The sequence below is a fragment of the Antedon bifida genome, chromosome 4, assembly GCF_963402885.1.
Source record: "Antedon bifida chromosome 4, ecAntBifi1.1, whole genome shotgun sequence".
Taxonomy (NCBI): domain Eukaryota; kingdom Metazoa; phylum Echinodermata; class Crinoidea; order Comatulida; family Antedonidae; genus Antedon; species Antedon bifida.
Window position 1 is genome coordinate 15661735 of NC_136229.1, and position 17220 is coordinate 15678954.

At 32.0% G+C, this 17220-nt stretch overlaps 2 protein-coding genes across 2 annotated transcripts in view; both read left to right on the forward strand.

Annotated features, from left to right (window-relative positions):
* Positions 1 to 14528, forward strand: part of LOC144841368 (G-protein coupled receptor GRL101-like) — a 61433-nt gene extending 46905 nt beyond the window's left edge. The window contains exon 4 of the mRNA XM_078697687.1: positions 13450 to 14528. Within this exon, the coding sequence (XP_078553813.1) occupies positions 13565 to 14485 (921 nt within the window). The 5' untranslated portion in view covers positions 13450 to 13564 and the 3' untranslated portion in view covers positions 14486 to 14528. The remainder of the gene's footprint in view (positions 1 to 13449) is intronic.
* On the forward strand, positions 1538 to 13024 carry LOC144841096 (uncharacterized). The gene is made up of 9 exons (XM_078697280.1): positions 1538 to 1671; positions 4243 to 4314; positions 5469 to 5540; positions 5810 to 5881; positions 6286 to 6357; positions 11035 to 11106; positions 11807 to 11878; positions 12263 to 12337; positions 12949 to 13024. Exons 1-9 carry the CDS (start codon positions 1538 to 1540, stop codon positions 13022 to 13024), a joined length of 717 nt encoding a protein of 238 aa, XP_078553406.1.
* Positions 14529 to 17220: the final 2692 nt, after the last annotated feature.

Here is a 17220-nt window from a genome sequence, read left to right on the forward strand (position 1 = left end):
AGCATACGTCAGCTTATCATAAAGGTCTATTAACGCTAATTCGGTTGAAAACCCTTTTCTAAAGCCATATTGAGTAGGGCAGAGTATGTTGTACTTTGTTATAAAATTATAAAGACGATTATAGATTAAACGTTCAAGGAGCTTAGAAAAACATGTTAATAGTGAAATGGGTCTATAATTACTAAAGGTATGGGGGTAATCTTTTTTGTAAATGGGAATAACTTTTGCTATTTTTAGTGGATCAGGGAAAATACCATTACAAAACGAGATGTTAAAAATGTGGCAAAGTGGTTTTGAAATTAATAAGGCTACGCCTTTTATTACCTTATTTGACAAATTATCAAACCCACAGCTCTTGTTATCTTTCAAAAGGTTGATGAAATCAATTATTTCATGTTCTAGAATAGGATTTAAAAAGAAGGAATTTTTAAGTGGAGGAGGTAAGAAAGATGAAAGATTTACATTAGTGCTTGGGCTACCGATGTTATTGGCTAAATTAGGACCAATGCTGGTAAAATAATCATTGAATTTATTAGATATTAACAGAGAATCGGTTACTTTAGTATTATTGTCATTAAAATATGAGGGCAGATCTTGATTTTTACTTTTACCGAGAAGGCCATTTATAGTTTGCCAAGTTTTTTTAATATTGTTTTTGAAAGAATTAAATCGGTTATGATAATAGTTTTTTTTAGAAATTGCGAGTATAGCAGTTAGCTTATTTCTGTAATTTGTATATTTATCGCGATCTTTATGTTTACCGGTTCTTAGATATTTTTTATATAATTTATTTCGGTTGTCAATCGATTTTATCTTACCATTGGTAATCCAGGGTTTCCTTTCCTTACGTGTATTGCGCTTAAGCCGGATAGTTTTAATGTGGGTATTGTACAGATCTGTAAATCTATCATTGAAGGTTTTATAAGCCAGGTTAGGATCACTAGTAATATTATATACATCTGACCAGTCTGTGTGGAGAAGATTGGCATTTAATGTAGATATCGAGGTTTCATTAATTTGTTTGAGATAGACAAATTTAGTATTAAGGTAAGAGGGATTGAAGGAAGATGTTATATGAGTTATAGAAAATATTGGAAAATGGTCAGATATATCGGAGTACATAATTCCTGGAGAAATTGTATCGTGAATGTTATTGCCAAAAATGTTGTCTATTAGCGTTGCAGTTTTTGTTCTCTGGTGAGTCTGTTAATTAAAGGATTGATCTTTGACCTTGACCCTTCAACATTTAACCACAATTACATGATGAGTCATTGGTCTTTTTGGCTAAGTTTGGTGAGAATCGGATAAAAACTGTGGTCTCTAGGCAGTAAAATAGTTTTTTGTTAGTTGTGACCGTGACCTTTTCTCTTCAAATTCGAACTCGTCCGAGCTTTTGGGGTATAGATCATTGTGGCCAAATCTGGTGAGAATCGGATAAAAACTGTGGCCTCCAGGCTGTTCACAGACAGACACACAGACACGCACACACACAAACATACAGGGGTGAAAATATAACCTCATTGGCGGAGGTAATAACATGGAAAAGAAAATAGCAGCAGCACAGCACAACATGGAAAGAAATATGCTCGGAATCACATATAAAGACAGAAAAACAAATGAATGCGTGAGAAAACAAACACAAGTTCAAGACATTATAAGAACTATCAATAAGTAAGTGGAAGTGGGCTGAACATATCAGTAGGAGAATAGACAATAGATGGACTTCGCTAATGACATCATGGAGACCGATGGATGGGAGCAGAAATAGAGGAAGACAAAGAGTGAGATGGCGAGATGAAATAGACAAGTATTGGGGTACAGTGCAGTGGCAGGGACAGCTAGAGATCGTGCACTATGGCAGAAACATGCTGAGGCTTTCGTCCAGCAGTGGACTGACAATGGCTGATAATGAGATGATGAAAGTAGCCTATACATGGTTTTGCAATATATTATCTTTTATCGCGTTAACATTTATACATTTGTTTAAGATCTATATTGAATAACATTAAGTCAATTATTATCAACATATTTGTTATGCGTAAACTATTACTAAAGTGAGCCTGTTATTTGATGATAGGCCCACTTTCCTTTTCTACCATGTATTGTGTTTACTTTGAAGGAATTTTCTTGAATAGAAGACCACCCAATATTTTTTCAGGTTTGATATCTCTGAAAGAACTGTAGGCCTATAATAATAATAATAGCAATAAATAGAAATGATCAATGTTTCCTAACTAACGTAACTTATCTTTCCTAAAAATAAAAATCATAAGTATACTAAAGTTAGCATATTATCATGAAACCGCGATTTTTTTAAACAATTTTGTTTCTGGTTTGACATCTTTGAAAAAATGTGAATATATTTAGTCAATTTAGCATGCTTATTGGGTATTGTGCTTACTTTGAAGGGATTTGTCTAAGAATGAAATTAGTGCATTGCCAGCCAATGTTTTTTCTGGTTTGACATCTCTGGAAAAACTGTAAGTGTTTTTTTTTATACAATTACGTTTAATTTTGGTTGTAATGCTAATTGAAAAAAATGTATACAATTTCACATGTTAACTGTGTTTAGTTTAGTAGTATTCATATTTAAAAGCAAACGCCAACGTTAAATTATTGCTCTCGATGTACAGCGACATACAAATAATTAAAAAGCCATCAACCTCATCAACAAGTACTACTTTTATTTTGAAAAGTGTTCAATATAGTAAGTTTAGCACGTTTACTGTGTATTATGCTTACTTTGAAGGAATTTGTTTAGTAACCAAATTAGTACATTACCAGCAAATGTTTTTTCTGGTTTGACATCTCTGATAGCACTGTGAGTATTTTTATTTCTATACTTTTCTCAAGTCTCTATTGTCTGTTTTATATTGTTGTCCACCAGTCGTTTTGCCTTACAGTATTCACATTTAAAAACAGACGTCAACGTTAGACTATTGTTATCGATGTACAGTAACATAAAAATCATTAAAACAATAATTAAATCATCATCCTAAATAGAACAATTCCTACTTTTATTTTGAAAATTGTTCTATATAGTAAATTTAGTATGTTTCCTGTGTATTATGCTTACTTTGAAGGAATTTGTTTAGTAACCAAATTAGTACATTACCAGCAAATGGTTTTTCTGGGTTGAAATCTCTGAAAGAACTGTGAGTATTTTTATTTCTATACTTGCCTCAAGTCTCTATTGTCTGTTCTATGTTGTTGTCCACCAGTCGTTTTGCCTTACAGTATTCACATTAAAAAACAGACGTCAACGTTAGACTATTGTTATCGATGTACAGTAACATAAAAATCATTAAAACAATAATTAAATCATCATCCTAAATAGAACAATTCCTACTTTTATTTTGAAAATTGTTCTATATAGTAAATTTAGTATGTTTCCTGTGTATTATGCTTATTTTGAAGGAATTTGTTTAAAAACAAAATAAGCACATTACCAGCAAATGGTTTTTCTGGTTTGCCATCTCTGAAATACCTGTGAGTATTTTTATTTCTATACTTGCCTCAAGTCTCTATTGTCTGTTTTATGTTATTGTCCACCAGTCGTTTTGCTTTACAGAGTATTCACATTAAAAAACAGACGTCAACGTTAGACTAATGCTATCGATGTACAGCGACATACAAGTCATTTAAACAATAATTAAATCATCATCCTAAATAGAACAATTAATACTTTTATTTTGAAAACTGTTCTATATAGTAAATTTAGTATGTTTACTGTGTATTATGCTTACTTTGAAGGAATTTGTTTAATAACCAAATTAGTACATTACCAGCAAATTGTTTTTCTGGGTTGAAATCTCTGAAAGAACTGTGAGTATTTTTATTTTATAGTTGCCTCTAGTCTCTAGTTTTGTTTGTAGACCTAAACAATTTCAGCTCACGTAATATACGTATGGAACACTATGTCTGTCTTTTTACCAGTATTAGGTCGAAATGCCGTCTAGAACGTACCTAGACTAATTTATTTCCTATCTCTACTTCGAATTGTTGTTAGACAATTTCACATGTAGGTATTTAAATCAGTTGGTAATATTTAAATAATACAATTATATTTTATAACAAACTCAACGTAAAGTCATATAGGTCTAATAATACAATTGACATATAATATCACATTTTTTTTACAATTTATTTAATTGAAGAGTATCGGACAAACCCTAAAGCCATAATATGCCTAATAATACAATTGTCATCATATTATTTTTTTAACAATTTATTTCTTTGAAGGAAATTATACAATAACCAAATACGTACATTGACAGCCAAGACGTTTGATGATTTGACATCATTACAAAAACTGTAGGTACTTTTTTATAATTACTTTTATATTATAGGATGTATATAAACTTCCCCGAAGTCTAGTTTTGTCTTTTTTATGTTGTTGTCCACCAGTAGGCGTTTATACGGTTTTACCACGTTGAAACACCGTATCTCGTCAGATCACCGAAGTTAAGCAACGTCCGGCCTGGTTAGAGCTTGAATGGGAGACCATCTTGGGGTCCCGTTAGGCATTTGAAATCAGCATTGCTGACTCATATGGCAGCCCTTACATCTAGTATCCTCTAGTTTCCTCTGGTCAAGGTCGGCACTGGACGAGAGAAGCCCTTGTTCGGACCAATGTTAGGACCAATGAAGGTGCTTTAAATAGTCCTGGCTTTGTTTGTATCAAACCTGTAATTATCGCTGTTGGTTTCTATTAAATAAAATAAAAAAATAAAAAAATAAAATAGGTATTTCAGTACACGTATGAAACGCCATGTGTGTATATATTATATACATTTATCTTTTTATCAATATTAAGTCGAAATAGCGTCTAGAACTAAGTCTAATTTCTTTCCTATACATTTACGTTTAATTTTTTGTAAGTATATAATGCTAATTGAAAAGTTTTCAATATAGTAAACATGCTGAGGCTTTCGTCCAGCAGTGGACTGACAATGGCTGATGATGAGATGATGAAAGTAGCCTATACATGGTTTTGCAATATATTATCTTTTATCGCGTTAACATTTATACATTTGTTTATGATCTATATTGAATAACATTAAGTCAATTATTATCAACATATTTGTTATGCGTAAACTATTACTAAAGTGAGCCTGTTATTTGGTGATAGGCCCACTTTCCTTTTCTACCATGTAGGCCTATTGTGTTTACTTTGAAGGAATTTTCTTGAATAGAAGACCATCCAATATTTTTTCATGTTTGATATCTCTGAAAGAACTGTAGGCCTATAATAATAATAATAGCAATAAATAGAAATGATCAATGTTTCCTAACTAACGTAACTTACCTTTCCTAAAAATAAAAATCATAAGTATACTAAAGTTAGCATATTATCATGAAACCGCGATTTTTTTAAACAATTTTGTTTCTGGTTTGACATCTTTGAAAAAATGTGAATATATTTAGTCAATTTAGCATGCTTATTGGGTATTGTGTTTACTTTGAAGGAATTTGTCTAAGAATGAAATTAGTGCATTGCCAGTCAATGTTTTTTCTGGTTTGACATCTCTGGAAATACTGTAAGTGTTTTTTTTTATATAATTACGTTTAATTTTGGTTGTAATGCTAATTGAAAAAAATGTATACAATTTCACATGTTAACTGTGTTTAGTTTAGTAGTATTCACATTTAAAAACAAACGCCAACGTTAGATTATTGCTCTCGATGTACAGCGACATACAAATCATTAAATAGCCATCAACCTCATCAACAAGTACTACTTTTATTTTGAAAAGTATTCAATATAGTAAATTTAGCATGTTTACTGTGTATTATGCTTACTTTGAAGGGATCTGTTTAGTAACCAAATTAGTACATTACCAGCAAATTGTTTTTCTGGGTTGAAATCTCTGAAAGAACTGTGAGTATTTTTATTTTATAGTTGCCTCTAGTCTCTAGTTTTGTTTGTAGACCTAAACTATTTCAGCTCACGTATTATACGTATGGAACGCTATGTCTATCTTTTTACCAGTATTAAGTCGCAATGCCGTCTAGAACCTAGAGTAATTTATTTCCTATATCTACTTCTAATTGTTGGTAGACAATTTCACATGTTTAAGGTATTTAAATCAGTTTATAACAAACTCAACTTTAAGCCATATAGGTCTAATAATACAATTGACATTTAATAGCACATTTGTTTTACAATTTATTTCATTGAAGACGTTTGTTCACTAACCAAGTACGGACAAACCCTAAAGCCATAATATGCCTACTAATACAATTGTCATCATATTATTTTTGTAACAATTTATTTCTTTGAAGGAATTTGAACAATAACCAAATACGTACATTGACAGCCAAGACGTTTGATGATTTGACATCATTACAAAAACTGTAGGTACTTTTTTTATAATTACTTTTATATTATAGGATGTATATAAACTTGTCCGAAGTCTAGTTTTGTCTTTTTTATGTTTTTGTCCATCAGTCGGCGTTTGACTTGACTTGACTGACTTGACTTATGGCGAGTGGAGTCCTCGAACCATGGCCCTCCAAAGTTTCTTGTCTGTCATAGCTGTTTCCACTTCTGCTTCCTCCAAGCCAGTATCCATCCTTAGAACGTCTGTATACGAAAGAGGTGGTCTGCCTGGTTTCCTTTTCCCATGTCTTGGTTTCCAGACTACTAGTTCTGACACAGACTCTTGCTTACTTCTGAAGCAGTGGCCAGCAAATCGGTTCCTTCTCTCTTTGATTTGTTGAGATAGATTTGGTGATTTTGATCACCGTAGAGCTCCTTGTTGGTTTTGTGCTCACTCCAATGTATGTTGAAAACTGTTCGCAGCATCCTTGTATAACAGACATCCAGGCTCTTTTCAATCTTTTCAGTCGGCGTTTATACGGCTTTACCACCGGTTCTCGTCAGATCACCGAAGTTAAGCAATAGTGTAGGCCACTATGTAATTTCGTGTCATTTTTTTGTTAAAAGCAAAATTCCAGCTGATTTAGTGTCTTTAGGATGTAAAGTAATAAAAAAAATATGTTGCCATTTTTTAAAAAAAGCTTAAGGGTGTCAAATCCAAGATGGCCGCCAATACGTAAAATATCCAATAAATGTACCATATTGGACAAAGTAACACCCATTATGAATAATATTTTAAGTTAAAATTAATGCTATATGGGTTCTCTGCTATATAAAAATTATTATAAACCTATATTCATTAGTATTTTGACATTTTGAATTTCAAAATGGCCGCCATTTTTAAAAAATGGATTAAATTTCTTATTAAAACATGTGCAAGTTATGACGTTGATTGAAATCAAAAAGATAGGCCTATGACAACAACACGGTTATTAACACAAAATTTTTTTAAAAAGGGTTAAATTTCTTATTAAAACGTGTGTAAGTTAAATTAAATTAGATTGAAATGACACAAATGATATGCCTACAACAACATGGTGATTAACTAACTCTGCCAAATGAAATATTTCTAATCAGTGCGCTGTCTTGAATGCATATATTATGCATGCAATATAGTAAGTTGACCTTCCTTCGTTCTCTACTATTGTATCCATCAAACTTCAACAGACTGATCTGTGATCCCAACAAGCTTGTTCAGAAACAAATTGGCAAAAGTACTGCAATCAATACCTCATTTCACCCCCAAATGCTCATACGTTCTTATATACAGTACTGTACCAGCTGACTATGTGATACGACAAAGAATCTCTATTGGAGTCCTCTTTTACTTTGATAAGTTTGTCACCTGTATTCACCGTCATATATATTTTTTGCCAATATTCATCCTTTTCTTAGGATCCCATATAGTTTACCTTCTACAAAACTTTTACCAATGCCTCAAACATTTTCTGTCCAATGTCATCATGCCATGGCCAACAAACACCTCTGTGGGATTTGCAGCATTCTTCATTAATCAAGATATCATCTCTCTTTAAATGTTGGCTTTCAAACTCATCAACTAGATTTGCCAGCTCTGATGAAATTATTAATTTGTGTTATTCCAATGATACCATGCTCAATGACCTTGATCAATTGATGTAAATCCAGCAATTCCCTTTGTCACACATACATGTCGTCTCATAAACTCCAATATCAGTAATCTGTTGAAAGTGATACAGCTGAAGTAACCGGCCATAGTTCAGGTGGTCATGAGCAAAGAAATATTTTATAAAAGCATGTGTACTTTCCATGTGTGCAGATATCGTTGTCTTGTGTCTCTGACATATAGGGATAGTTTAACCACATCTCTCTGTATTCAAGTTAATATCTTTATGATCAGCGTTTTTCAAACAAAATGATACGTCACTTAGAATCATTTTCTTTGTCTGAATTTTTTCGAGAAAAGTGTCAGAAGTTGTAGAGAGAAAGCAGAGTTTTTAAGATATTTGTGTCACTGTTGTATAGGTGATACAATACAACAAAAGCACCGGCCGCAACACTATTTTCACAATGCTACATGTTTAAAAGCCATATAATTCACCAGGTCGAAATAATTGCTTCTTGATGTCATCTCTGTCCACCTCCACTCATCTCGGGCAAGAGTCATCACCAGGCATTATCTTGTATTTCCCTAGTACATGAGTTTTTATACCACAACCATGTGCACTCATCAAACCAGTGTATAATGGTGGTCAACTTTAAGGTACATCTAATGAAATCGGTTGAGATTGTAGAAGATGAGAAGTGGGAGTTAATGCTGCCCATGAAGCTTGTGAATGAGCTGTATCTTTCTTCAAGCTTCTGCCAAAAGTTGACAGGTTGAAAACTTACCAACCATACTGGTGACCATGGCCTTGAAGTTTCAGACATTGAATTACATGGCAATAACGCATTTATTATTGAACACCATATTTATACAGGATTTCACAATCTATATTATAAGTTAGAGAGTTTGTACGTTTGTTTGTTTGTTCGTTATACAAATTTTTGTTACTGCACATAACCTTACATATTGGGTATCAAAATGACCAGAATTGTACCGGGAAAGTTCTAATTTGAACATCATCCGCCATCTAGGATCTAAGTTAAGCTTGGTTCCCACTAAGACGCAATGCAAGGACGTAGACGCAACGCAAACCAGTTGACCAATGACAAGCGACCGTCAAATAAATCCATCGCTTGTGATTGGTCAAATCCCTTACGTTGCGTTACGTCGTTTTGTTGCGTCTCTAGTGGGAACCAAGCATTAGGGGCCAAAATGTGGTCAAAATGGCCCACTTTTCCTCACTTTCGATGTTAGTTCTGTTTCAGCACGTAACCATGCATATGGGGTATCAAAATGACCGCAATTGTACCGGGAATTTAATTTTGCTTAGGCTAGGGGTAGTAAGCTATCAAATTGACCAGAACTGTGTGGTAGGAAATTGTTATAAAGTATTTTAATTAGCCCTGGAAAGGGGGTGGGGATGTATGCCTGTCACCAAGACCGAAACTGTACTGGGAATGTTTTAAACTACATCTGAAAACAGGCACTGAGGGATTATGAGTTGGTAGTGATGGCTAACATAATTTGTACTGGAAACGTCTTAAACACAATCACCCAGTATCTGGGATGTGTTGGGAGGGAGGAAGAGGGGCGGAAATACTGGCGTAATGAAGTATAACGTGATTGGAATTGTACTAGGAAAAGTTACTACATTTGAACTGTCCATGGGAGGAGTTTGTTTTTGTGGCTGGGATAGTGATAGGAGAAAGAAGGTTGGGGGCCGCAGTATCTAAATTATATATATCAGCCAATATGACACCTATTCATTTACACAGTTTACAACGTACTTAAAACATAGGCCTATCATAGCTATGTATACCCCTAACCCTAAAGTTGAATTGACATTTGTCCTGGGAAGAATTTGTTTTTAAAAATGAGTGTGGGATGTTATTGAAGAGGGGTGGAGGTTGGCGGGTATAGGGACACTGGGGTCTGAGAAGGCTTTAAACTAATTTAGAAAGCCGCCCTGTGGCGGGTATAATTGCCAGTAAGGTATAAATACACTTGTTTTATATTGTGGTCCTGTCTGAGATACAAACATTGAAATACAAGTTTCACTTTTATGAAAAGAAATGAGATCTATAATTTAGATTTAGAATTAATTGTTGCTGAATATTTGATATCAATGTAAGTTCCATACTTTTGCAACTCCAACTTTGAACGATTAGGTAATTCAAGGGTCATAGTAGGGGTATTATATATCTATTATATAGAGAACATTGACAACTTTAGACAGCCTTATATTTAGACAATCCTATGAGAAGTGACTATTTTAGAACATTGTGTTGAAACAACAAAAATTATTTAAATTTATTTTTTAGTGGCGGCCATTTTGAAATCCAAGATGGCCGACAGATTATCGCTATACATAGTTAAGATTGTATAATGTGTAATATCATCAAAACGGACTTGTTCCACATTCATAATTTGTGTTATTGGTGATATTCTGGTAATAAATAGGGTTATTTGAGTATTGGCGGCCATCTTGAATTTGGTCCTTTAAATTTCTTTAGAAAAAATGGCAACATATTTTTTTTCATTCCTTATATTATCAAGATATGAAATAAAGTCAAAGTTTGCTTTTAACAAAAAATATACACGACATTCATATAAACGACATACCAGCCTACATTAATATGCATAATGCGTACTCGTGGTTTAAAATCTTTGTTTACTTTTCGCCCACGACGATTTTCCAGACGAAATGTAATCAAACTAATTTACCTATTAATTACGTAAACTTGTTGTTTTTGGCTCGAATTTTCGACTTAAAGTGAATAACTTTAATATTACTTTGATATGGCCAATTTAAATTTAGAATATTTTGACCTTCATTTTTTTGTGTTTCAAGGGACAATACATCTTTAAGTAAATATTGTAATACTGATTTGTTTCCTTTCATGTAAAATCAAGAATAATTTATTTTGTGTAAAATAGGTATAATACTGAACAAAGTTAAATCAGTATTATACGTTAAATTTTTTATTAGTGTATTAGTATAATGCTAATTAAAAAGTTTTCAATATAGTAAATAGCATGTTTACTGTGTATTATGTTTACTTTGAAGGTATTTGTACTCAAACCAAATTAGTACATTACCAGACGATGTTTTTTCTGATTTGATATCTCTAAAAGAACTGTAAGTGTTCTATTTTTATAACTACGTTAAATTGCTTTTATAATGCTAATTGACTAACATTATAACTAGTTTAAAGACTATTATGCCCTAGCGTGTTTAATGTATAAATGCATAAATGGTATTGCACCTCCTGGCTTGTGTAAATATTGAAATGCTTTATGACAGACATCTATTCAACACCACCCAACTATATTATATTATTTGAATAATCAAAATATCTGCATTACTTTCAATAGTTCGCGCTCTAAGTATTGTAAATACAAAGGCCTGGAATAAAATACTTGTAATAATTCAACAATGTGCTTCCATTCAAAGGTTTAAGATTTATTATAAAAATAATTTTCATATTCTTTTTTTTATATATATTTTGTCATTGTTCTGTAGTTTAGCGTCTCCTGTATAAATGTGTTTGAAATAAAAAAAGATCTTAACTTAAAGTCATTTAAAGAATAATAAAGTTGTCATGTTAAATATTATAATTAGACGTTTATTTAAGTAAATATTGTAATACTGATTTGTTTCCTTCATGTAAAATCAAGAATAATTTATTTTGTGTAAAATAGGTATAATACTGAAACAAAGTTAAATCAGTAATTATATAAATAATATAAATATGGTTTCATAGAGACAAAAAAGCCATATTATGCCTAAGAATACAATTGCCATCATATTATTTTATTTACAATTTATTTCTTTGAAGGCATTTGAACGATAATCAAATACGTACACTGTCAGCCAAGACGTTTAATGATTTGTCGGCATTGGAAAAACTGTAGGTACTTTTTATAATTACTATAATATACAATTTTTTATAGAATGGACTTCATGTTTTGTTTCGACGTCCAATTAACATATTTTATAATAATGTATCATTATGCATTTTTCAAAATATATAAATGAAATACACACATTAATAGTTACATAAATATTGAATCAATTTAAGTAGGCCTAATGCATTTGTAATTTGATAACATAGAAACTCGTATTAACAGCGTTTTTGTGCATCCTTTAAAAAATATAAAATATCTACAATTCAAGTATTATTTTGTTATGTAACATTGATGAATTTTTTAAATTGAATCATCTTAATTCCACTATAGGCCTATCATTGACATTATAAAATTGCCATTTAAAATCATTCTTTTTATTTCAACAGTTATTTACATAAAAACAACATAACTACTATAGATTATGGTGCATTTGCTTTTTTTGCTTCATCGATTTTAATTTTGTAAGTTTTGAACATTTTACGTTTTACCAATTATACGTATTTCCAATATAAACAATTTAAGGTGAATCAAAGTTTGCTTTAAAGTACTGCTTCTAAGAAGTATTTTAATCAAAGGCAGAACTAGTTTGCCTAACAATCATATCATTTATTTAAACATTAAGTTGTTTTTGTAAACATGGGTCTAAATATTTAATTAATTGTTATACCTTTATTATTAGTATTTTCATTTTATAACGGAAACGCGTTCACAATTATGATTGTGTTCTTCCAGGAAATATAATACAAAATCACAACTATCAAAATGATTCACAAAAGGAATAGATTAAATAACTAACCAACTCATTAAAAACTTAATTTAAATACAAATATTGTACATTAAACAAACAAAAAACGGATACTGGCGAATCCGATCTTGTATGAATAAAATAGGACTTTGTAACCGAAAGAGACAATATGCGCATCTGTGTGCATGGGACCAACGACTAAACGTACCAAGCAAAAATTAACCTACCAACCAACAATATAACTATTATTCATTGCGCAATCTCTGGCCGACTCATTTGTTAACATCATTGTGCTTTTAACGGGTTGTTTATATTAATATTTTGTAGAAACTTAATGGACAACAAATTACAGAATTACAGAGATAGAACATTTGAAGGACTGACCAACTTAAAAGAACTGTAAGTATTGAATAGACCTTAATAACAATAATAATAATAATAATAATAATAATAATAATAATATTTATTCGGTCATCAATGTAAAAATAACCAGGAATGAGAATAGGCTAAAGCCCAAACAGATTCTGCACTCACTCGATACATTTACAAATACAAAAATATGTTTAAGCACCTATTATATTCAATAATTGTTTTTGAAACTGGACACGAATTCATATTATTTTAAAGAACTGTGTTTTCCTTAGAGCAGTCCCAAATTTATGCTAAACTATTCGATGCAATCTTCTACGCTGATTTCACTTCATACAAAGGTTGTTAAAAATACAACTGTTCCCTCCCGGGCTTACAGAAGAAATATATTATGTAGACAGGTTACAAAAACAACATAATATTAGTTTACAGTAATTAATTTTTCATTAATTTCCTCAGATATTCAGATTTGTTTAGTTTGTGTTGTCTCGTGGGTGACATTGATGTCTGCGAACCAACAGATGCATTTGCTTCCTGTGCAGATTTACTAAAACGAGAAGTGTTAAGAGTATTGATGTTGGTTATTGGTATTTCATCTGTCATTGGTAATGTAGTTGTAATCGTATCACGGCGGATTAACAAGAATAATGATAGTAATGTTAATAAGGTGCAAACCATGCTCATCACTAATCTGGCTGTGTCTGACTTGCTGATGGCAGTTTATCTGATCATAATAGCGAGTACAGATATACATTACAGAGGACGGTATGCGAAAGTTGCAAGATATTGGAAATGGAGTTTCCTTTGTAGCTTTGCCGGTGCTATTTCTACTCTCTCCGGTCAATGTTCTGTAACTACATTGATGATATTGAGCATTGACCGTGCAGTTAACATCGTGAACCCTTTCACTACAAAACGGCTAAACAGTACAAAATGTAAAATTATTATCGGTATTAGTTGGTTAGTTTGGATTGTTCTCAGTTTTCTTCCACTTGCAAACAGATTAGACTTTATAAATATATCGTATTTTGACAAAAACTACTATGGGAAACAGAGCGTTTGCCTTGCACTGCCACTAACAAGAAGTCGGTGGCCAGGCTGGGAGTATGCTATTGCCATTTTTATTGGATTCAATGGTTTAGGTTTTATCGTGATCGCAGCGAGTTATGTCGCAATTTTCTTTTCTGTTCAGCGTTCAGGAGCAACGGTCAACAGAAGACTGAGGAGAAAGGAACAGGTTAAAATGGCTAGAAAACTAGGATTAATAGTTTTCACTGATTTCTGTTGTTGGTTCCCTGTCATACTGATGGGGATTTGTTCAGAGACGGAAAGGTGGGACATTCCAGAGGAAATATATGTATGGGCGGCAACATTCATAATTCCTATCAACTCGTGCATTAATCCGTATCTGTACACTATCGTGCATATGTTTACTTGCAATTCCCGCAAACAAAACTTCCAACAAGAAATTAAGATGACAAAAGTTGACATTTGATATGTATATGTTATGTAAATTTACAAATATTTGAACACAATTGTGTATATGTTTACATGTAATTACCCAAAATTTAAATTTACAACCATTTTACTGTAGTTCCTTTCCTAATTTGCGTCTACTTGTAACTATATTGTATACAAAACTCTTATGCACAGATTTTATAATTTATTTAGATCATTTAATATTATATATCATTCTTTTTTTTAAATCATCATTTCAATATATTTGTGTAATAATAGATATAATGATAAAAACTGCTTCATACTAATATAAACTACTGGTTTATAAACATTGTTGATTTTTATGAAACATTATGAATCATGCTAGTAGTAAATCCAGCACTCTTATTAACCCACTGTGAGAAGATTTAATATTTAAAATAATGACGTGTAATCAAATATTGAGAAAAACAATTGAAGATGTATCATGTTTTGTGTAAATCGACACTAAATTTTAATTTTGTTACCGTATATTAATTACGTAAAGAATTTTATAGATTTACTATTAATGCACTTTCTTCAATGTATTATTGTTTAATGTAAAGAATTACATAAAATCCATTTAATCCATTCATCATTGCAGTAAGTTTACAGATATGGAATAACCTGACGATTTTTTAAACGCTAAATCCGTATTTAAAAGTTTTATTTTTAAATTATTGATAACATTTATATTTTACAATTATGATGTAAGTAATTTTTTCTGAAATGTTTTTAATGTACTTCTTATCCTTTTACGGGATCTTGCATGTTACAACCACTTTGTTTTTCTTAAGATCCCCAATATTATTAAGTCTTTAAAATGTGTTATGTATTGTAATACTATTATCGAAATTATTAAATATTTTTGAATGAATGAATTAAGCTTGATAGCCTGTTTTGTAGTTAGCCTACGATATAATGTAACGATTTGTAAAGTATTAGCATATTTTTTCTACTTTATCAAATGGTATGATGAGATTCGTTATCACAGATTCGTTTGTGACTTGGTAAAGTCATAGAGAATTAAGAGGTTTCTCCATGATAAAGTTAACATTGTTTGACCGGCTACGGGCTAAGATCAATTAATCGTGAACTGGGAACTTACAATATTCAATTAAAAAAAAAATATTCAATTCAAACATGACATAGGCCTATATGTGTGTGTGACTATGTAACTGTACAGAGCCATTATGACGAAGCTGAACAATACAGCAGGAGAAATTGCCTGGTCATAATGGGCGTGGAAGAGAAGCAGTGAGAAAACACGGACACGCTGGTAAGAAAACTATTCACTATTGACCTAAATGTACAGATAGACCCCAAGGATATGGACCGGAGCCATAGGCTCGGTCCACCAAAGAGGCTTGGCTATAGTAAACCCAGGGGGAATCATCGTCAACTTCTGTAGTTACAAAAAGCGCAACGAAGTCTACAGGGCTAAGCGGAAACTGAAGGGGAAAAAGTCGAATAATAACTATGTACCCGAAGATAGACTCCATATTTGACAACATTATTACAAATGATACTTCAATTTCTATTAAAAGTGGAATAATCCATTCGGACATCACTGATCATTTTCCTATTTTCACTTTTACTCATTATTAAAATAGACAAACCAAACATAATGTTCAACAAACGACAAAAGTTTTAAACGACACAACACTTAATAATCTTCTTTCCTAGGTAAATTTAGAGAGTTGTAATGATATATTTATTTCAAATGATCCCAATGAAAGCTACAGCTTGCTTATTAACAAACTTATTTCACTTATTGATGATAATATTATTCCTAAAAAAATTATTTCAAAACGACAAGTTAATCGGAAACCTTGGATTACTAATGGGATCATGAAGTCCATTAATATTTAATAATTGTCTATATACAAAATTGATCAAAATGTGATAACAATAGACACAAATATACTAAATACAAAAACAAACTCACTCATTTAATTAGAATTAGTAAACGCCAATATTACTCCAGTGCTCTCGTTGCGGCTAAAAATAACGTTAAGCAGACTTGGAATATTCTTGGTGAGTTCTCAACAGGGGAAAAGGAAGAAAGCTGACACCGATGACGCTAAATCCACTGCTGATGGTTTCATTGATTATTTTACAAATATTGGGGCAAACCTGGCTAATAATATCCAGAATAGCAACATAAACTATCTTTTTTTATCCTACCAGCGCAGAAGAAATGATACAACTTGTTAGAGGCATGCAGGTGTGGATGGTATAAATAGCAGGACCATTAAGCATATTATTTACCCTCTTTCAATTCAATTCCGTTATGTTACATTTTTAATCTTTCGCTAAAAAAGGGTATTGTACCTGATATGACAAAGATAGCCAGGGTTGTTCCAATAAATAAAGCCGGTGATTAAGAGAGAAAATTTATTTTCAAACTACAGACCTATCTCCGTGCTTCCCACCCTATCTAAAATTCTAGAGCGTATTGTATACAATAGGCTATATAACTATGTACAGAAAACTAAAATTATTCACCTTTCTCAATTCGGTCTTCAAAAACAAAGCTCCACATTATATGGCTATTCTCAAACGTATCGATAAGGTATTCGATGACATTGATAAGGGAGAGTATGGTATCGGTATATTTGTGGAAATTAGCAAAGCATTCGATACGATTGATCACATCATTTTACAAAAAGAAACTTGATTAGTACCGTATCAGGGGTACAGCTTTAAATTGGTTTAAGAGCTATTTCTTCAGAAGACGCCAATATACTATCT